This window comes from Podarcis erhardii (genome assembly GCF_964252035.2).
Source record: "Podarcis erhardii genome assembly, chromosome: 13".
In the NCBI taxonomy this organism is placed as follows: domain Eukaryota; kingdom Metazoa; phylum Chordata; class Lepidosauria; order Squamata; family Lacertidae; genus Podarcis; species Podarcis erhardii.
The window spans coordinates 636,701-659,802 of NC_138502.1; the positions used below are offsets into that span (position 1 = coordinate 636,701).

At 49.7% G+C, this 23,102-nt stretch overlaps 1 protein-coding gene across 3 annotated transcripts in view; it reads right to left on the reverse strand.

Annotated features, from left to right (window-relative positions):
* The window catches only part of KIF1C (kinesin family member 1C), a 53,437-nt gene that overhangs the window by 24,335 nt on the left and 6,000 nt on the right, over positions 1 to 23,102 (reverse strand). For all 3 annotated transcript variants that reach the window (XM_081835612.1, XM_081835613.1, XM_081835614.1), the window contains 3 exons: positions 7,562 to 7,706; positions 1,844 to 1,920; positions 683 to 862 (listed from right to left, as the gene is read on the reverse strand). In XM_081835612.1, the coding sequence (XP_081691738.1) occupies positions 683 to 862; positions 1,844 to 1,920; positions 7,562 to 7,667 (363 nt within the window). In that variant the 5' untranslated portion in view covers positions 7,668 to 7,706. The remainder of the gene's footprint in view (positions 1 to 682; positions 863 to 1,843; positions 1,921 to 7,561; positions 7,707 to 23,102) is intronic.

The window sequence follows — 23,102 nt, forward strand, 5'->3', positions numbered from 1 at the left end:
GCATATGCATGCTCAAGTAGGAAATCAGATCTTTGTAGTTTTAACTTTAACTTTGCACCACATGGGTTTTTTTTTAAATGCTCAGAGGAAATCTGATTGGTTCTTACGAACACTGTGTAAAAAGTTCTTTTGTGAATAAAACGACCTGGGCCGAGGGGTGGACAGGATTATTATGATTGGCACCTCCTCCCAGAGTCTTGCTGGTCAAGCCTCGTGTGTATTCTATTAATCAGGGTCCAATCCTTCCTTGCTTTGGGAATGCTACAGTGAGAAGCCCCAGCCGCACCCCAGGGGGAACCACGGTTGGACGGGACCAGGCTTCCATTCAGCCAGGCAGAGGTGGCTGTTTGTTTTAGGGTACAGGTTAGTATTGTACACCGTGTATTTGCTGAAACTGTAGGGCGTAAACCAGCCTTTTGATCATTTCACCATTACTGCCTCGTCTCCTCGGTGCCTTGCCACTCATTTCAGGGGAGCGGAGTGCAACTTATTTGGCCGAGTGATTAGAACGCTCAGCTGTCCCTTAGCTGTGATTTCTGCACTGCAGTGGATTAAACCAGATGACCCATTGGGTCCCTTCCAACCTACAATTCTGTGTTTCTATGCTATAACGGACCTGGGGCTCCCGCACGCCATTCTGCCTCTCCCTCCAGGGCCTGGCCCCACAGACCCCGGGGCCCACCTGAGGGATGATGCCTTGCTGGTCCTTCTCCTGCTTGCCCATCATGGTGTAGGACTTGCCGCCACCCGTCTGCCCGTAGGCGAAGATGCAGACGTTGTAGCCCTCGAAAGAGTGCAGGAGCATCTCCTCCCCAATGTCCTTGTAGACCTGCCTCTGGGAAGCAAAGTTGGGGTCCTCCTCCTGGAAGGGAAAAGGAAAAGCCAGCACTGCACCGAGTGCAACACCTTAGAAAAACGGGGGAACGAGGCATCAACACACAAAACCTTCTCAAGAACTGGAACAGAATCTGGCAGCCGCGGCCCTTAAAATCTGTTTCCAGGTTTTTTGGGGGAGGGGAAACTCATTGAAATCTCCACAGAGATGGCATTGCACATCTTTGCAAATGCCAGAAATGTTTTCTTCTGTATCACCTAATCGTTGGAGGGGTTGCAATAAACTTGGTGCATGTTATCATTTATGGTGGCGATGCTGGCTGGAGCGAGGTTTTTGGGATTCGACAAGAACAATAAATATTACTAAGGAAACTATTGTCTGTTGCCCAACATTAATGCCACTGAACATTTTTTATGATACCAATGTAGATATGTTGTCAAAAGAATTGGTCTTATGCAGTACATGAAATATGGAAAACAGCCCCAAATCTTACACTTGGACATTACAAAGGAGATAATGCATAATTTGAGATTTCAGCAAGGTCTACAACCTCCTGACACTTTTTATATGGTTTGGCATTCCTTTATGACATATGCAGCGGAACCATCATTTTCAAGACAACCTTCATTGCAAGTCTGCCATATTGGAACTAAACTTGATGATATGAGAACGCTGATCGTCTTTCCTTGGACTTGGTTATAACCAATAACCCCCCCCCCCAAGCCTTGCACCAGGTTCAAGGGGGTACAACCAGCAATGCCACCTTCCTCCTGGCCCCCAATCTCAAGGGGCTGGCGCCGTCCTCAGCCAGCCTCCCCAAAGTTCGGCACTACAACTCCCATCATCCTCCCAGACAGTACAGCCTTATGGTGCTGGTGGGACTTGCAGTCCAGAACACCCAGGCGGCACCTGGTTGCAGAAGGCCAGCTTAGGTTTCAACCTCATTCTGCCAATTCGCCATCAGCAATAGTTCCTCATCCCACCTGCCCACCTCCCAAAGAAACTCACCGATGTGTGAGACCAGTAGGAGTAGTCAAAGGTGAAATTCTTGAGGCCATCTTTTGCCTGTTTGGGGTTGGCGATACCTGCAGGGAAAGAAGGATTTAAGAGTCGGGCGTTTCCCAAAGAGCCAGACTTTAGGGCAGGGGTCAGCAAACTTTTTCAGCAGGGGGCCGGGTCCACTGCTCCTCAGACCTTGTGGGGGACCGGACTGTATTTTTTTTGGGGGGGGGGATGAACGAATTCCTATGCCCCACAAATAACCCAGGGATGTATTTTAAATAAAAGGACACATTCTACTCATGTAAAAACACGCTGATTCCCAACCATCCGCGGGCCAGATTTAGAAGGCGATTGGGCCACATCTGGCCCAGGGCCTTAGTTTGCCTACTCTTGCTTTAGGGATTTGGTACTGCTGAGGTCGGGTGGCTTAGCTGGGATTCCTGTACTGCAGGGTGGGGTTGGACCAGGAGACAATGGCGTAGGAAGGGGGGGGGTGCAGGCTGCCCCAGGTGTCATCACTGGGGGGGGGGGCTTGACAAAATGGAAAAATATGTGTTTTTAAAATAAAAATTAAAAAATGGGCTCACGGCACTTTTTTTTTAAAAAAAAACCAACAATTCCCACGCCCACCTGCCAATGCCACTGGTAGCTAGGTGAGGCGGGGGCCACTGGGTGCCACACCGCAGAGCCTGCAACGTGCCTGAGCCACACGTCTCTCCTGAGAGGGAGGCGGCGGGCAGACTGCCTGCAAGCTCCACACTGCTTTTTCGAGCAGCACGGGGCTTGCGTCTGCCCACCGCCTCAGCCGTCCTACAGCTGAGGGGAAGACTGCTTGGCTCGCCCCGTCCCCGACGGCAGGACACGCACGCTGAACCAGGCACCTGAGCTACACCTCTGCCAGGAGACCCTTGGGGTCCCTTCCAACTTTACATATTATCTGGCTTAATTGCCCTTCCTTTCCCCGTGGACATGGAGGATGCAAGAGGTTAAGTAAGTGGGAAGACGCCGCTAATATTGATGGCTGCAAGCGTAATTTTGCAGGGGGTCAGGCCAGATGCATGCCTTCCATCTCTACAGCTTTTTATCACCTCTGCTGGGTCACAGAAGACAGCGCCCTTGGCGCAGAGGTTGGATGGATGCCCAGAGCAATTCAGCCTGCGACCTACCTGGCAGGGTTGTTTGGGGGATTAGATGGGGGAGAGAGAACCACGGGTGTCATCTTAAGAGCATATGAGCCTGGCTGCTGGGTCAGGCCTCTAGACCAACATCCTGGAAACTCGCAAGCAGGATTCGAGCGGAAGAGCAACTCTCCCCTCCTGCGTTTTCCAGCAGCTGGTGTCCGGAAGCATCGGTGCCTCCAATTGTGTAGGCAGAGCACAACCACCCTGGCTAGGAGCCATCAATAGCCCTCTCCTCCTCTATGAATTTGCCAATACTCTTTTAAAGCCTCTAATCTTGAGTTCCTTGGAGCAAAGGCAGGATATAAATAATACAAGATAAAAATAATAAAACACTACAAGGGCTCTCCTCTCTCTGGTATTTGGGTTTGGTGGTTGGCCTTTAAGGAGTGGAGGTTTGTCCCTGAGTATAATAACAGAGTAACAGAGTTCACGGGGACCCTCAAAGTCCATCCAGCCCAACCCCCTGCAGTGCAGCAACCACAGACAATGGTTGCATCTGGGAGGAAAGGAAGGAAAAGGAAAAGGAAGCTTCCTCTCCAAAAAGCTGAGAGGAAGTAGAGCCAGGATAGGACCAGTGGCGGAGGAAGCCGCTCAGGCGCCTGGGGCGGTGTGCCCACCCAGGGGCAGGGCACACCGTGGGGCCTCCGGAGTCTGCCTGCCTCCTCCCACTCAGCTGCCCTACAGCTGGGGGGAGGCAGTGGGCGGACTGTTTGGGCAGCACGGAGCCTGCACACAGCCAAACCGCCGCGTCTCTCCCAGGAGAGATGCGTGGCTCAGGTGAGCTGCAGGCCCCGCAGTGAGTGCCACCGGGCATTTTGTCACCCCCCTCAGTGGTGACACCTGGGGCGGCCCGCCCACACCGCACCCCCCCTTCCACCGCCCCGGGCAGGACAGGGCGAAAAGCACCAGGGAGCAAACACAGTCAACGCCTCCCCTCCCCTGCATTCAATGTGCGTTCTAGGAAATCCGTAGACGGACCAGCGCGGCGCTCCCCTCCTTGGAAAGCCGGCCCAGTGGCATTACTCAGCCTCAGCTCTTGGAAAAACATTCCCTGCATAACTCGAATAGCTGCGGCTTTGAAGTTGCCCTCTCAGCACCCCGTGGGCCGGGGTAATGCGTTGGGGGAACGGGGAATGGCTTCCTCTCTGTGGGAAACCCGGATGCCCCTGCGGGCCACCCCAAGGCCACCAACACCTCTTCCTCCTCCAGCAGGTACCCCCTGCACAAGGGCCCCTCAGCTGTCCCGGGGATAAATATAGACGGGGGTCAAGCAGCTGGTGGGGAGGCCTGGCAGGCACAGCGACAAACGCCAAGGCCAGGGAGAGAGATCAGGCTGGGGCACAGGGATCAGGACAAGGTCCTCTTGGGGTCAGCATCTTCTTCCTCCAGGAGAGGAAGACTGGGAGCGGCCGCCGGGACCACGTAACACCGGTCCTGAGAGATCTGCATTGGCTCCCAGTACATTTCTGAGCACAATTCAAAGTGTTGGTGCTGACCTTGAAAGCCCTAAACGGCCGCAGCTCAGGATACCTGAAGTAGCAGCTCCATCCCCATCGTTCTGCCCGGACACAGAGGTCCAGCTCCGAGGGCCTTCTGGCAGTTCCTTCATTGTGAGAAGTGAGGTTACAGGGAACCAGGCGGAGGGCCTTCTCGGTGGTGGTGCCTGCCCTGTGGAATGCCCTCCCTTCAGATGTCAAGAAAATAAACAGCTATCTTATTTTTTAAAGACATCTGAAGGCAGCCCTGTTCAGGGAAGTTTTTAATATTTAATGCTGTATTGTTTTTAACACCCGATTGGGAGCCACCCAGAGTGGCTGAGGAAACTCAGCCAGATGGGTGGGGTATGCATAAATAAATAAATAAATAAATAAAGACACATAGAGTTGGAAGGGACCCCGGAGGGTCATCTAGTCCAACCCCCCGCAGTGCAGGAATCTTTTGCCCGACATGTGGCTTGAACCCATGGCTCTGAGAGTCTCACGCTCTCAGACTGAGCTGTGTACTTGGAGGGACTCCCCTATGAGGAACGGTTGTAGCACTAGGGGCTTTAGGGTATAGGGGAAAGATGAGTAAGAGGCAACATCGGCTACTTTCAAATGAGGCTGCATTTTAAATTGCATTTTAACCTGTATTTTTAACCTGTATTTTAAATTGGTGTCCCCCCCCCTCTGTGATTTTATTGGTGTTAGCCACTCTGAGCCCGGCTCTGGCTGGAGACAGCGGGGTATAAATAAAATTTATTGTTTATTATTATTTATTAACATGATGGAAGTTTGTAAAATTATCTGCAGCTAGGAGAAAATGGATAGAGAAAAGTTTCTCTCCAGCGCGCGCGCGCTCTCTCATAAAACTGGAACCGGTGGACATGCAGTGAATGTTGGGAGATTCAGGACGGATAAAAGGCACACAGCACAAAGCTGAACGGTGGAACTCCCTCCCACTGGGGGCAGTGATGGCCACCAACCTGGATGTCTTTAAAAGACAATTAGACGAACGCACGGAGGACGAGAGGGCTATCCCTGGCTCCTAGCCACAATGGCTAGCCTCTGCCTTCGCAGTTGGAGGCAGCGATGCTTCCGAATTCCAGTTTCTGGAAACCACAGGAAGGGAGAAAGCGCTCTGGGGCACGGACTGTGCCTGCGGCTTCCCCACGGAGTCATCTGAGCGAACAGGAGGCTGGACTAGGTGGGCCACTGGAACTTGAGATAGTTCCTTTGCATGGCCTTTCTCATGGTTTCAGTGATTCAAAATGGGCAAAGCAGCCAGTCCAGGCTTCGAAGGGGCTGTTTGCACAAGGACAGGATGGGAAGAGGGTCTGGCGTGTCCGCAAAGCCCACTCCCCACCCCTCTTTCCCAGCCACCACCAGGCGACAGGATTAATTCAACTTAAATGAGCCCCAAAAGAGGTTTATCCAGGCTGTTTTTATAAGCCCAGGGCTTGTTGACTTGCTCGGTCAGCCAGAATCACACACAATTCTTCTTCCCATATAAGGCTTTTTAAAAAAACAACAACCACCTTCAACTTTCTCGTCAGCTTCCTTTCACCGGCAGAGGAGAGGACAGTTGTTTATCATCGGAAAGACTCCTTGCAAGAGGTTTTGTAAGATGTTTCAAAGGCTTAATAAAATTAGCAAATGGAAGGTCCCCGTCCCCTGACACCGCCTTAACGAAATGACTCCCTCTCATGTGATTTTTATTCTACCCCCCACCCCGTTCCTGATCCGTTGCAAACTTTTTCCAAACTGGGCTTTGTTTTGCCTAAAGTTACAGAGCAGGAAAAGAGGGCTGGTTGGATGCAGCGGGGGGGAGAGAGAAGACCAGCCAAACCACCCGCCCTCCATTAAAAAAAAGCCTTTTGCGGCTGGAGGTGTCCCAGAAGAACTCAGGAAGCTTGGTACAGGCAGCTCTTGGCAATTAATGCTTTGCCCTGATTAACTGATTTAATTAAGCCAGGCCATGTGACAGGCATTACAGGTGACATTCTGGGGAGATTTAATTAAAGTGAGCAGCAACTCAAAACAGCAGCAGGCAGCTTGGAATCATGGAATCCTAGAGTTGGAAGAGACCCCAAGGGCCATCGAGTCCAACCCCCTGCCAAGCAGGAAACACCATCAGAGCACTCCTGACATATGGTTGTCAAGCCTCTGCTTAAAGACCTCCAAAGAAGGAGACTCCACCACACTCCTTGTTCAGAGGGAAGCCCACGGATGGAGGCTCAAAGCTCCTGATCAAATAGGAACCGCAGAGTTGGAAGGGACCCCCAATGGTCATCCGGCCCAAACCCCAGCAATGCAGGAATCACATTTAAATTATCCCTAATAGGTCACCTGGCCTCGGCAGTACCAAATTTCAAGAGAAGGGGAGGGGTGGGTTTAAAGTGCAAACAAAAAAACCCCCCACTCCTCACCCCCCCCCTTGTTGCCTCCTGGGGAAGAAAAGGAAGCCCCCGCCTTTTTCCTGGGGAGCAAAGGCAGGGAATGAGCCCAAGTCCCTGATGGCATTTCCAGGTAGGGCCGTGAGACGCTCCCTGGCTCTGAAAGCCCAGAAGGTTGCTACCAGCCAGTGTTGCCAGTACTGAGCTTGGTGGGTCAAAAGTCTGGCTCCATGTTAAGGATGTAGGAGGCTTCCTTGTTTTTCAACAGCTTCTTCGCATAAACGTGGCTGCAACCCCAATGATCTGGGTGCTTTTTGGTGGGATCCAAACTATCACATTTTTTAAAGTTATCATTTCACAAAATTATTACGCCGCTGGATAGCAGAGACTGAAACAACAGGAACTCTCAGTAAAAGCAACATTAAAAAAATAAAACAAATCAATAAACTAAAAACTGATGAAAACATACACGATCCACATTCAGGGCAGGTTTATCTAAACAAAAATGTTTTCAGCAGGCACCAAAGAGAGTACAGCGAAGGTGCCTGCTTGCCGTCCATTGGCAGGGAGCTCCAAAGTACAGGTGATGCCACACTAAAAATCGATTAGGCTCAAAGACAGATGGACACACACACACACACACACACACACACCAACAAGGCCACTTACAGGTTGTTTTCCCCTGCATCTGAATGATACATTTGGCATCCCGGCTGATTTCGCGGGCGTTGAATGGCCGGACCCGGACGGCCACTTTGACAGAAGCGCCGGCCATTTTGGGTCAAATTTGGCTGCAGCTCAAAGGTGGGATTACCTGTAAAAGCAGGGAGGGGGGCAGAGGGGGAGAGAGAGAAAGCAAAACACACTTTTTTAAAAAATTTTGTCACGTTTCATCCAAAGTTATTTTGGTGGGTGGGTGGGCAGGGAGGGTATAGACACACATCGTGCATCAAGAGCCACAAAGGACATTTGCAGTGACTAGGGATGAATGATCACACGCTGTCCCTTTTGTAGGTAAAGGTAAAGGGAGCCCTGACCCTTAGGTCCAGTCGTGGACGACTCTGGGGTTGCGGCACTCATCTCGCTTTACTGGCCGAGGGAGCCGGCGTACAGCTTCTGGGTCATGTGGCCAGCAGGACTAAGCCGCTTCTGGCGAACCAGAGCAGTGCACGGAAACGCCATTTACCTTCCCGCCGGAGCGATACCTCTTTATCTACTTGCACTTTGACATGCTTTCGAACTGCTAGGTTGGCAGGAGCAGGGACCGAGCAACGGGAGCTCACCCCGTCATTGCAGGGATTCGAACCGCCAACCTTCCGATCTGCAAGCCCTAGGCTCTGTGGTTTAACCCACAGCGCCACCCGTGTCCCCTTTTGTAGGTATTCACTGATAAACTCCATTCTGTCTTGTTTCCAGATTAAGATGGCCCATCTTCACATAAGTTTAACATCAAGGCTGGTTGGGGGTGGAGGAGTGTGCATTCTGCAAGATGTTTAAAGTTGTCCAAATTATAGTCGTAAGTGAATCTCCTTGTGTTTATAAAGACACAAGAGGAGAAGAAGAGCGTGCTGGATCAGGCCAAAGGGGGCCCATCTTAGCCTGGCATCCTGTTCTCACAGGGGCCAACTGAGCGCAAGAACATTTTCTCTCCTGCAGCTTCCAGCAACTGGCATTAGAAGCGTTGCTGCCTCCAACTGTGGAGGTCAGAGCAAAGCCATTGTGGCTAGGAGCCTTCAATAGCCTTATATTCCTCTATGAATATGTCTAATCCTGCTCTGAATCCAGCCAAGTTGGTGGTCCTTGCCCCCTGCTGCAGGAGGGAGTTCCACAGTTTAACTATACATGCGCACACCTTGCAACTCTCCAGGAATTACATTTCCAAGGTGCACAGGAAATGTACCAAAGGGTTGAAAAGCTCCAGGTGATTATAATTATACTGAGTGCCAGGCAACTTCAAAGAGAGGGAGAAAGACAGCACCGACTCTCCACCCCACAAGCAAAACCATGGAGCTGTTGCCGAGAAAAAAATCACCACCGCCCTTGGCTCCAAGCCAGAGACTCAGGCAGGCAGGCGTCTCGGCAAGACAGGTGAGCTCCTTTAATGGGCTTTTAAGGCATAATAGCCTCCCAAAGTATGGGACGCGGGTGGCGCTGTGGGTTAAACCACTGAGCCTCTTGGGCTTGCCAGTCAGAAGGCTGGCGGTTCGAATCCCCGCGACGGGCTGAGCTCCCGTTGCTCGGTCCCAGCTCCTGCTAACCTAGCAGTTCGAAAGCACGTCAACGTGCAAGTAGATAAATAGGTACCGTTCCGGCGGGAAGGTAAATGGCATTTCCATGTGCTGCTCTGGTTCGCCAGAAGCGGCTTAGTCATGCTGGCCACGTGACCCGGAAGCTGTACGCCGGCTCCCTCGGCCAATAAAGCGAGATGAGTGCCGTAACCCCAGAGTCGGTCACAACTGGACCTAATGGTCAGGGGTCCCTTTACCTTTACCTACCTAGTTTACATCCACATGAAACCCAACAACAAAATCAGATTAAAATACCCCAATTCCATACCAAGCGTAACAAACGAACAAAAAAATAACCTATTCAGCTCTGAAGAACACAGTCTGATGTCCTAGATCAGTCCTCTAGATTAAGCCGAAATTTGAGGTTACCTTTAAGGCCCATTTAAAATTAGGATGAGGCCCTGGAACAGAGATCTGTAATTGGCATGGGGGGGGGGCATGACCACTGAGGAGGTCCCACATGCAGTGTTAGAAGCTCAGATATATAAACTAGGCGCCAAATGGCTCCTTAAGCCAGAGTTACAGTCGCTGAAACAGAATGCCTAGTTGCCTTTTGGGGGCCAGACAGCTCCCAAGTTGTATTTGTCAATATGACTTTTTCGTTCTTGGAACTCGTTCCGATTGTGCAGGTAAAATATCGCAGATAGAATTTGACAGGATGTGTTGCTAGAGTGTGAGAACAGGCGAGATCCAAGGATGCCCAGGCAAGCAGCTCCAGGTGATGGAGATGTCAGGCGCCATCTGGGCATCTTCACCTGGTCACAGGTGGCCAATAGCCAGGTGCAAAAAGCACCTGGTGAATTTCGAATGCTGCCCATAAGCCTAATTGTTCTTACATGTGGGTGCTCCAGCAGCCAATCTGACACAAGCCCCCCGTCGCCCCCAAAAGACACCCCTTTCTGTGTCAGATAGAGAGGAGTTCTGGAAGCGAGACAATGGCTGCTTCTACACACCTATAAAAAACGCTCTAAAAAAACTGTTTTAAAGCTCACAATGGAACATTTCAAAGTTCCAATTTCAGCTCTACAGCACCATTGGTTTCACAGTGTTATAACACATTTATAACTTTTTTTTCATCTACTAATGTAGCTGAGTCCAGTATCACTCTGGATGTGCTCAAAAGCAATCTTTCTGTTGCACTACAAGCTGTCATTAAAACAGGTTCCACGAATAGGCTGCAGAGGATTAAATTAAATGTTTGCCTGCCATCTGAAAACCAAAACATTGAGTCATAGCTGTCCAGCAGCATGGTAATCATAGCTTGGGCCAGGATGCATCATGCGCAAGGCATGTGCGCAGGTGTGCTTCTCCAAAACAGTCTCTAGGGCCCACCCCATTCCTGTGATTGCAATCTGTTTTAGCTGCTTTAAATTGTGACATTTGGATTGTTTGACATTTAAGCTCTCCTGCTGGTGAAGGGTGGGGGTTAATAAATATGAATGATGATAATGATAATGATTATAATAATAATATGTACACTTTTATATACGTTAACACTCCTCCATCCACAAGGTTTATTTAACTTTTAACGTTTTAATTGCCACAAATTGTTCAAACCTACCCAAATAATTCAATATTTTCTCAAACCAATCCTCCTCTTTCTTACTAACCCTTTCATTCTGTGTATCTTCACAGTTAGGTATTCTAAAAGTATAATATTATTCAGGTCTTTTCCTCCACTGGTTCACCCCTAACTCTTCTGCATTTTTTGAATAACTCGCTATAACCTGTCTGGCTGCAGTTACCATCAATTTTACCCATTTACATTCCTCTTTTGTTTTTAACTTGGTGCTACTCAGACTAATAAGAACCATTAATTTAGATATTCCCACCTTCCTACCCACAATTCCTGATATTTCTATACCAATCTCTTTCCAAAATTCATTAACTAACAGACAATCCCACCACATATGACTATACGTTCCCATCACTCCACATTTCCTCCAACAATTCTTACTTCCAGATTTTGTAATATGATATAACCTTACAGGTGTATAATACCATCTTTGTACCAACTTCAACCCTTCTTCCTGGATTATCCCAGAGGTGGCAACAAAGGGTGGTTGCCGAAAGATTCTTTCCCATTCTTCATCTAAAATCTGTTCCTGAATTTCTAACTTCCAATAATATTCTTTCAAACTTAAAGCCATCCAAGTTAGTGGTCTTCACTGCCTCCTGCAGGTGGGAGTTCCATAGTTTAACTAGGCTCTGCATAGAGAAGGATTTTCTGCTAAACTGTCCTGAATCTTCCAATATTTGGCTTTATTAGAATTCTCATGTTGTGAGAGACTGGGTGGCAGGGGGGTGGGACGTATCTCTACTGACTTAATTCTATAAACTATGTCGCCTCTTCTCCCCAAAGCAGTCAGGGACATTTGTGGCGTCTGCAAAAACAGGCTCAACATCACATCTTCAAAAGATCAATTAGTCTAAAAATCAGGAGCAACATCTTCAAAAGATCAGGTTACTGGAGGGGGAAGGTGGCCCTACAGCAAGACATCAGAGCTGCTGATTTTAATCTGCCAATCGCAGCCGGAGCTCTTAAGCAGGGCAAATCCAGGGATGTTTGGGTTGGGACATTCTGCACATTCAACACAAAGGAAGCAGAGAATTAAGTCCCGGGCGCACAAGGCAGCAGCGTTTGAAGGCTCCCAGCTGCCACAACCACCGTCGCAAAAAAAAGAAAAAGAACAGAAGCAGGCTTCCAGCCCTTAAAGCTGTGAGGACACATTTGAACTTGGGCACACTTTGCGAAATTTTAAGGACAGGGAGGCAGGAATGGTGTTTAGCAGGATTCCCAGAGGTCAGGCAGTATTCTGCCTAAACCTCTGTCCCTCTGCTGGACCATGACAAATACAGACTACGAGTAAATGTGAAAATTTGCATGGAATCATAGAGTTGTAGAGTAGGAAGGTACCACAGACGGCTACCCAACCTCTTCCACAGTCCAGCAGCTTTTTACTGTCAGAAAGGTCTTCCTATTTCTGACGTTATGCAACATACAGCTGCTAAAAATAACACAGCATCTAGAGCTGTTAAAAAGGACACCGCACTCTTCCAACAGTGAGGGGAGAAAACAGAGCCGTCATCGTGGCTAGTAGCCGCTGGTAGCCCAAGCATCCTGGCAACCCAAGGAGCCGGCTGCGATTTCAGCCTCCAAGGATGCAGGGTCAGCAAAAAGGCTTTACTGCCGGTGCCTCAAGCTCTCAGACAACTTTGCGGCATTCTTAACAGCAGCGGTTTTCACCGTTCGAAAGCCACAAGGCGGGATTGCGCCACTTAAGCAAGCCCACAGAATTTGCATGATGTAGAAAAGGAGGGTTTGAACAGATTTCAGGATATCTGGGATTGGGAGGCGGGGGAGAGAGAACATGTGCAAGTCTCTAGGCCCCTTCTGCTTCCTCCCCACATCTGTGTTTCCAAGCTGGGATTCCAGGGGGCAATTTTATGTCATATTCTGACTTTAAAATACAGTGGTGCCCCGCAAGACGAACGCCTCGCAAGACGGAAAACCCGCTAGACGAAAGGGTTTTCCGTTTTGGAGGCGCTTCGCAAAACAAATTTCCCTATGGGCTTGCTTCGCAATACGAAAATGTCTTGCGAGTTCCTGCGGGGTTTTTTTCCTTTTTTCCCCCTTTTCCTAAGCCCTAAGTCGCTTATCAGCTGATCCGCTGATAAGCCGCTTATCAGCTGATCCGCTAAAAGCCGCTAAACCGCTAATAGCGCTAATCCGCTAAGCTGTCAATGGGCTTGCTTCGCAAGACGAAAAAACCGCTATACGAAGAGCCTCACGGAACGGATTAATTTTGTCTTGCGAGGCACCACTGTACAGAGGCGGACTTTTCCAAGGGCTTCTAGATGTTAGAAAAAGGCAGGTGTTGGGTGACACCTGAGCAGAGCTCACCATTTTCCTTCCTCCACCATCAGGCACTACAGTAAGTACAAGGGCCACCTCCCCCCTCAGCTGACTCTTCTTTCACCCTCCCCACCCCAGCGATAAATCATAGAATTCTAGAGTTGGAAGAGACCTTCAGAATCATCTAGTCTAGCGGTTCTCAACCTGTGGGTCCCCAGATGTTGTTGGACTACAACTCCCATCATCCCTGACCGCTGGCTAGGAATGATGGGAGTTGTAGTCCAACAACATCTGGGGACCCACAGGTTGAGTCAGCACTTATTGTTTCCACAGGTGTGTGTTATAAGCAGAAGAGATGGTTTGGGACTCAGATGGGACCCACCACCACCCCATTTTGATCAATTTGACAGTAAACACAAACAAACAAAAAAACCTGCCTGCGGTCTTCAAAAAGATAAAACAATAAAATTATCGGTAAGTAAAATCAGCAGCGATAGTAACGATAAAGACTAAGAACAGATTAAAACTCGCATCAGCTTTCTAAACACCTGAGCAGGCTTGTCTAGCCAAAAATGTTTTTAGCAGGTGCCCAAAAGAGTACAGTGATGCCAACAGGCAGGGAGTTCCAAAGTGTAGGTGGCCGCAGACTGAAATATCTGGTTCTCATATGTGGAAGGGGTATTATGTGGCACTTGTATATTGTGCCTGTTCTGCCAATGGAAGCAGTGGAGTGAACATCTCCTGAAGCCATTTCACAAATCATTTTTTGAAGCCTCCCCGAGCATGGAATGCTATTGCAGGAAGCCCAAAGCTGGCAACCGCAGACCCCCCCAAAGCCAGGGAACCAGGCTCTCATGTTTAACAGCCAAACCTAGGGAGAAGAGTCCTGTTGGATCAGGAGGAGAACTCAGCTAGTTTGACACCAGCGGACTACAGTGGACAGGAGCTGCTGAACCAGCTGCATTTGGTTAAAGGTACCGTATTTTTTGCTCTATAACTCACTTTTTCCCTCCTAAAAAGTAAGGGGAAATGTGTGTGCGTCTTATGGAGCGAATGCAGGCTGCGCAGCTATCCCAGAAGCCAGAACAACAAGAGGGATTGCTGCTTTCACTGCGCAGCGATCCCTCTTGCTGTTCTGGCTTCTGGGATTCAGAATATTTTGTTTCTTGTTTTCCTCCTCCAAAAACTAGGTGCGTCTTGTGGTCTGGTGTGTCTTATAGAGCAAAAAATACGGTGCTCCCAGCCCCTGAGGGTACCCGAGTCTCCAGGGACACAGCTAGATCCAGACCCGCCCCCCCCCGAAACTGCAAACCTGCTCCTTCAGCGGGAGGGCAACTCCATCCAGGGTCAGCAACTGATTTCTCGGACACAGGAGCTAATCGCCCACAGCGCCCACATCTTGCCAGAATTCAAGATCAGCCTTTTGCAAACATGGCTCCCTCCAGGTGTTCTGGACTACGATTTCCATCGGCTGTGCTTGGCTGGAGGCTGATGGGAACTGTAGTCCGAAACATCTGGGCGGGGCCCACCAGGCTGGCAAAAGGCTGATCTGGAAAAATACCTGGGAACTACGCTTGAAGGACTTGTTGTGAGTCTGGGCTGGGCCTGGCCTGCTGAGTCACGGCAGATAAAAACATGTAGGTTTCCCAACCACCCTGCTCTCTTCTCTCTCTAACACACATGCACACCTGTTTATAGCTGTCATTTGGGGTTAGAGGAGCACAACTTTTCCTTTCCCAATAGCATGCCGCCAACACGCAGGCAGCGGCGAAACTGAAAGCTTGGAAATGGTACTTTGGACTGCCAGCAGTGCCAAGCAGGAGACGGCCAGCAGTGTGGCAGGAACACATTTTCCTTGCACTCTCGTAACAACACTAGAACTCGTGAGCATCTCGTGAAGCTGAATCCTGGAAGGTTCAGGACAGAGAAAAGAAAGTCTGTGCAGTCACGGAGCAGAGTTTATGTTCTATGTCTTGACCAATGTGTTTTATAGGCCCTCTTCAACACCAGAATAGGCAGCTTACAGCATGACTCTTTCCTGCAAAGGAAAATTGCGTCGCAAGTCGAACGTGGGGTTGAGCTGCAAGTCAAAGCACAAGTCTGCTTATCTTCAGAGAAAGCAGAAAATATAGAGTGGGATGAGGGTAAAGCCCCCTTCCTCCCCAAACTTAGCCCCTTTTAAAAACACAACAACACGTGTGCCTTCTCCGCCCACAATGTGATCCCAAGGACATGAAAGGAAGACAAGGGGGGGCAGAGATAGAGGAATAAAACTCCTTGCTCACATGATGGCCGATGACAGCTAAAAAGGGATTATTTTTAGCTAAGACAGCTGTTCCCTGGCAACCGAGAGCGGGAAGGGAAGAGAGATGAAACAGGCCAGGCGTGCATTTTGCACAGAGGCTCTGGCAAGCGCAACTCCTCCGCCCCACCCAGCCAGCTTACGGAGCCTGGGCACCTTGGCCCGCCCCCAGAAAGATCACGACCTGAAGAATATCAGAAGAGCCTGCAAAGGGAGCCCATCTCATCCAGTATCCTGTTCTCACAGCTGGCCATTGCAGGGTGCATGCAAGAAGGATTCGAGCACAAGAGCACCCACCCAGTCTCCAGCAACTGGGATTTGGAATCATAGAATTGTAAAGTCGGAAGGGACCACAAGGGTCATCTAGCTCAACCCCCTGTATGGCTGTGTTTTGCTATGTTCATGCTACTGTGGACGACTGCTCTGAACATCGCTTGTCAGAAGGATGGGACACGGGTTTAACTTAGTGGCTAGCAAAAAAAAAAAGTGCTGCTTCCTCCAGCAACCTTGCAGGTGTCAGACCCCCCCCCCCGTCCATTTCCTCCTCTTCCCAAGGCTGATTTAAATATATATGCATTTAAAATCCCTATCCCAATCAGAATCCTTTTGCAGTATCATAAAGCGGGAAGGGGAACGCAGGAGTCCTGTTTGCCCTACCAGCTGCACCAAGCTAAGATATCCTGCACTTAGCCAACATTTTCCTTGAAACCTCAGTTGTTTTAAGTGTGTTTTTCTCCTTCTGCCCCAAAGCAGCTTGTAAACATTAAAACACGCACACAAAGAACGAAAGCCGAAACGGCACTACACTCAAAAAGCAGCGATCGCTAAAACGTAATGCCGGGGCGCTGGAACAAAATAGGACATTGGAGGTGAGGGAATAAATAATCACGGTGGGGGAAAGAGACTCTTGAAACAAGGTGGTCTTCAAAAGGCGTCTAAAGGTGTCCTCACGGCTTTCCCCTGTGCATCTGCCTGACAGCTATGAGAAAATGATCCTCTTATATTCCTCAGGGAGAAAGCTCCACCGTCTCTGCACCCCTGTCCTGTCTACTCAGGCCTAACCTTAGATGTTGGTGGGACACAGAGCAGAGCATCTTCTGAAGATTTTGGCAAGAGGCAGGCTCATTGCCTGCCACGCTGCACATCTGGGTGGCCACCGTGAGAGTAGGATGCTAGACAAGATGCAGCCGGCTCTCTTTACGTTCTCAGGAAACCAGCTTGCCAGCTGTGATCCATGAGGTTGCTGACTGCTGAGCCACCCTGTTTTAGCAACCCAGAGCGTGCTGGCCTGTCTGCAGCCTGCGGCCTTTGCTTTTAAACAATGCTCTTTTTTTTTTTGAAAGATGGCCGGCTGCTTACGTTGTTCTTTTGCAGTATCAATTTGGCCAAGACGAAAACAAGCTGAAGGGAGAATATATTTCCTTCCCCGCCCTTTCTTCACTCTAGACCCTCAATTTGCATTCCTCCAGCCAAAAGGGCGGACAGCCAAAGCGCTGGCATTCCTGAAAGGTGTATATCTGTGTGTGTAAGAGAGAGCACTAACCTAAGTGAATAAGCGTACTGGAATCCCAACAAAGAGATCCTTCCTGTTCTGAGAGCTCCTCCCCGCCGGATCAGCCCAGCCCAACTAGTTCATCTGGGTCCACAGGCAGTGAGTGAAGGTATCAATAAAACCCACAGCTCCTGCTGCCAGCCCAGGCACTTGCCACAGGACGGAAGCAACACGGGGCAGGCAGGTGAACGCCCTTCCCCAGACAGAAACCAGACAAGCCATGCTTGCCTCTGTTCATGGCAGAAATATGAAGACCAGCACTTGCAACAGGATGTAGGTGGGGAAGGCAGGGAGGGGGGTGACCCATAAAAAGAGTCCTGCACTGGATCAGGCCAATGGGGGGGGCGCATCTAGCCCAGCATCGTGTTCTCACAGGGGCCAACCAGATGCCCTAGTGGGAAACCAGCAAACATTGTCCCAGCACAAGACCAAATCTCCCCTCCTGGGTTTTCCAGCAACTGCCATTCAGAAGCATTGTTCTGATGTTCTTGTTGTTGTTTAGTTGTTTAGTCCTGTCCGCCTCTTCATGACCCCCTGGACCAGAGCACACCAGGCACTCCTGTCTTCCACTGCTTCCCGCAGTTTGGTCAGACTCATGCTGGTCTCTTCCAGAACACTGTCCCACCGTCTCGCCCTCTGTCGTCCCCTTCTCCTTGTGCCCTCCATCTTTCCCAACATCAGGGTCTTTTCCAGGGAGTCTTCTCTTCTCATGAGGTGGCCAAAGTCTTGGAGCCTCAGCTTCAGGATCTGTCCTTCCAGTGAGCCCTCAGGGCTGATTTCCTTCAGAATGGAGAGGTTTGATCTTCTTGCAGTCCATGGGACTCTCAAGAGTCTCCTCCAGCACCAGAATTCAAAAGCATCCATTCTTGGGCGATCAGCCTTCTTGATGGTCCAGCTCTCACTTCCATACATCACTACTGGGAAAACCAGAGCTCTGATGTTCTTAATAGTCGACAAAGATTGGTAAACCTTGCCACAGCTTTTGAGCAACATTCATAGAGTTACAAATAAAAGTAAATAGTGCTGGGCCAGGCCCAGATTTCCAGCTGAGCACATCAGAAAGGGAAGCCAACTTCACTCTCCAGATGTGGCTGAACTACAATTCCCATCAACATCTGGAGGGCCAAAGGTTTTCCATCCTGGTCTCAACCTTTCTCTCAACAAACTTGAATCATTGAATTGTAGAGCTGGGCCATCTAGTCCAACGCCCTGCAATGCAGGCATCGCAATTCAAGAATCCCTGACAGGTGGCCATCTAACCTCTGCTTAAACACTGTCAATGAAGGCAGTTCGCTGCAGCAATATTTAAATGCTCTGTAATTTATTTATTTAACAAACCTTCCCTTTTGAGTAAAATGCTTCCAAGAAAGATGACTCAGGTGGGAAAGGAGAAAGAAAAAGATTGGTCGAGCTGAAGAAGAAAGTGGCCTTTGGCTGGGCTTAGATCATGAGTAGGCAAACTAAGGCCCGGGGGCCAGATCCGGCCCAATTGCCTTCTCAATCTGGCCTGTGGACGGTCCGGGAATCACCGTGTTTTTACATGAGTAGAATGTGTCCTTTTATTTAAAATGCATCTCTGGGTTATTTGTGGGGCATAGGAATTCGTTCATTTCCCCCCCCAAAAAAAAATAGTCCGCCGTCCGCCCCCCAAGGTCTGAGGGACATAGACTGCCCTCCTGCTGGAAAGGTTTGCTGACCCCTGGCTTAGATGGACCCCCCTCCAACACCTTCCAAGCCCCTCTGCCTCCCCACGAACTCTGACCCCAGCTTGCAGCATCCTAAACCCCCCTACCTGTTATTCACAGCAGCCACTCTTCTGGCTGAGACCCCCACCTGCCTGAATCTTCACCCTCCACTGCACACTGTGGGGCAGGGGGAAGTTCACCTCCTCCATTCAGCGCCTGAAAATGTTCCCAGGCACTCTGTGGTGCAAGCTTCCCCCCCCCCCAAAAAAAAAGCCTCTTCCCCTTCCTCTGCAGGACAGGCAGCTTCCTCCCCACCCCACCCCTCCTGATTCCACAAGCAGAGATTTGCAGGGCAGCTTAGGGTTGTATGTTTAAACCATTTGCTGGTTCAGCTCTGTGCTCTGAGCCGCAATCCCGGTAGAAGCCCATCCCGGGCCCCTTCTGGCTGCAGAGGCATCCTGGACGGAGAAAGGGAGATCTTGTAACAACAATAGCTTTGGGTTGGTAGCATTACTTTTTAAAACAAGCGAAAGTTCTCTGCTGCACAGAGCTAGCAAACGGAGGTTTCATGCTCCAGAGCCACGGTCTGACCACAGAGAGCAGCTCCATTGTGGTCAAGAAGGGAAGAAACAGGCAGACACACACATTCAAGCTCCGCTTGGCTTTGTGTTCAGCCTTTCCCAAAGTCTGCCCCAGCCACGTGGAAGAGTCTTGCGGAAGATTTGGGTGTGCCTGCACCTCCCAACACACCTGGAGTGATTAAGGCCAAAAGGATCCCAGGTATCTATCTACGCACCTCCGCAAAAGGGAAGAGTGTTTGGAAATGCAAAAGGAATAAGCCTTGCCTGTGCTCCTTAGGCCTTTCTCAAGAAGCTCACCTGATGTGCTCTTTCGCTGCAAGATGACTCCTGCCTCTTCCTCACCACTCGGTTTTTAATTCCTGACTTCTAAGAACGTAAGATAAGCCTGGTGGATCAAGCATCTAGTCCAGCATCCTGTTCTCACAGGGGCCAACCTGCTGCCCCAATGGGGAACTGGCAAGCAAGACTAAGCCCAAAAGCCTCTGTCCCCTCCTACGTTTTCCAGGAACTGGTATTCAGAGGCATTGCTGTCTCTGACTGTGAAGGCAGAGCATAGCCATTGTGGCTAGTAGCCACCGATAGCCCTTTTTAAAAAGCCAATCGTCTTTTAAAGCCATGGGATGGGGGAGGCTGGCTGTCACTGCCTCCAGTGGGAGTGAGTTCCATAGTTTAACTCTGCGTGAAAAAGCACTTCCTTTAATGGCTTTCCTTTCTCCCTTGCTCGATTATCTTGTCTTTGGGGCAGAGTCCACATCACTCTCTGGCTAGCACTAAAGAAATTACAGTAGTACCTCGGGCTACAGACGCTTCAGGTTACGCATTCTCAGGTTGCAGACTGCGGGAAACCCAGAAGTACCAGAAAGGGTTACTTCCGGGTTTCTGCACATGCACAAAAGCGCCAAATTGTGTCACGCGCATGCACAGACGCGGCGCTGCAGGTTACGAACGATGCGGGATGTGGACGTGCCTCTGTCATGAATTATGTCTGCAATCCAAGGTTCCACTGTATAATGAAACTGCACCAGGGCCATATCTCCATATCTGCACCTGAAAATACACAGAGAGACATACAGACAGTGCACAAGAGATAGCACAAGGATATCCATGCGCTTCCAGAGAGGTCCTGGGGCTTAGGCCTGCTCAGGGAAACCAGGCTCTCCAGCCACTTAGCTATGTCCCTTAGCTTGTGCTGATGGACCTACAAATGCACCCTGAACATGCTCAGAGGTCTTCCTTCCTGAGGGAGTTTAACAGGGCAGCAGGCTATCTGACTTAGATTCTCTGTTCTGGACCAGTGGCATTTTAGTTCACAACACGCCTCTCACTAAGTCTGTTAAAGCTGACCCTGACCTCAGGAAACAGCCTTCTGCTCCCACACCCATCTCTTGCTCATACAAAAACACACACACACACACACACACAGAGAGAGAGAGAGAGAGAGAGAGAGAGAGAGAGAGAGAGAGAGAGAGCTGCAGCTATTGCTATGAACTGGCAGTCAATTCAGCCTCTCCTGTGGCACAGAGAAACCACCCATGCAACTCAGCAGGGAAGGCAGCGATAAGCCTTTAATTAAAGCTTCTGGACCATCAAGTCGTGTTAATTACCATAATCACAGAGCTGGTAGGAAACAAGACACACGCCCTGAATAAATAAATAAAAAGCGCAAGTGAAGCATCCATCTTTCATTCAGCCGGAAGAGGGCTGTGCAGCAGCCTGCCTGCCTCTCTCCCACACCTCTAACACACACACACACAAAATATGAGGCCAAGGGATAAACTCCAGACATCTCTACGGCGTTCTTAATCCTGCAAATCCAAGTTGCTCACGTGGCGTCACAATCCTCTCCAAGCTGCTGGAGGGGCTGTGGAGAAAGGGGCACCTTTTTCCACCTGTGGTGGAAGTGCCCACAGGTATTCCGATTCTGGATTTGTCCAGAAATGACCAAAATACTCAAATGTCCCCTTCTAACTTCAACACTTGTTGTTGTTGTTTAGTCATTTAGTCGTGTCCGCCTCTTTGTGACCTCCTGGACCAGAGCACTCCAGGCACTCCTGTCTTCCACTGACTCCCGCAGTTTGGTCAAACTCATCCTGGTAGCTTCGAGAACACTGTCCCACCATCTCGTCCTTTGTAGTCCCCTTCTCCTTGTGCCCTCCATCTTTCCCAACATCAGGGTCTTTTCCAGGGAGTCTTCTCTTCTCATGAGGTGGCCAAAGTCTTGGAGCCTCAGCTTCAGGATCTGTCCTTCCAGTGAGCACTCAGGGCTGATTTCCTTCAGAATGGAGAGGTTTGATCTTCTTGCAGTCCATGGGACTCTCAAGAGTCTCCTCCAGCACCAGAATTCAAAAGCATCCATTCTTCGGCGATCAGCCTTCTTGATGGTCCAGCTCTCACTTCCATACGTCACTACTGGGAAAACCAGAGCTTTAACTATACGGACCTTTGTCGGCAAGGTGGTGTCTCTAACTTCACCACAGATTTGTTAAATAAATCCATACGATGACCAGCTGAAAGGTTTCAGCTCTCAGGAACTCTTGATACGGATGTCAGCAGCTGCCAGAACCTCAACTGACCTCCCAACTTTATAATTCTGTGATTCTATGACTTGCAGCTTTTGGTTTGGTATAAGCCCATGCAGCGGCGTAGCGTGGGTTGTCAGCACCCGGGGCAAGGCAAGTAATTTGCGCCCCCTAACCTGGGGCAAGGCAAGTAATTTGCGCCCTTAACCCCTAACCTGCCGCCGCTGCCAGCTTCTTCTTGCTGCTGCCTGGGCTGCTGCCATGGGGCTCTGCTACAGCCTGCGCCCGAGGCTCTTCGGCGACTCCGGAGGCGGCGAGCGCGCCCCCCCCCCGATGTTGCGGCCGGTGCGGCCGGCCCCCCCTGCACTCCCCACGCTACACCACTGAGCCCATGTGGAATTTTGCATTAGCCAGGGGAAAACAACTCATAAATTGTGGGTGGCCAAAGGCTTGGAGGACCATGAAAAATGATACGCCATTTGGTGGGAATCATACAACAAACACAGACACACAAGTCTCCCTCTCCACAGGATAATGTGAAATTTGGCTTTCTTAATGGTCTTAAATGGGGCTGGTACAGAAGCAAGGCCCCTTCAGAGTGCTGTAAGGAAGCAAAGGCACCACTTCTCCAGCCGCCCAGAAATTATGCTGAGTTCCTGGGCAAGCATAACAAACATCCTTGTTGCACCTGGAGCAGTATTGTGTCAAAGGTTTTTGTGGACTAGAGCACACTCCAGATGCATGAGGCATTATCCTCAATGGGCAGATTATATAACTATTAGACGGGAGTACTGGGCACTGCCCAGGAATTTTTAGAAACCAAAAATTTTTTTTAAAAAAACAATGGATAATGTAATTTGTGAGTTTGCAACGGTCACACCAAAAATTGAGAGATGTCACCTTGAATCAAAATGGCGCTCACCTTGGGAACCCTCACTCCAAGTGTGGTGACAATATCTCAAGAGCTGGCCAAATGCACAGAGAACAAATTGACAATCCATTTTCCAAAGTATATACTAGATCTTATCTAATCTCTCTCTCTCTCTCTCTCTCTCTCTCTCTCTCTCTCTCTCACACACACACACACACACACACACGTGTGTCCATGGGGGGGTTGGTTTGTAAATAGTGGAGCCAAATGGCTATCAAATGCAAAAAATTCCATCTGCACCCACTCTACGTAAAGTTCAAAATGCATACACATCAAATGTGTTGGCCATTTGCAATTGCCGGTTAACACAAATCACCCAACCTCTACAATGCTAAGTCAACATCTGTAGCAGGAAAACAAAACTGATACAGTGGTACCTCAGGTTACAGACACTTCAAGTTACAGACGCTTCAGGTTACAGACTCCACTAACCCAGAAATAGTACCTCAGGTTAAGAACTTTGCTTCAGGGTGAGAACAGAAATTGTGCGGCGGCA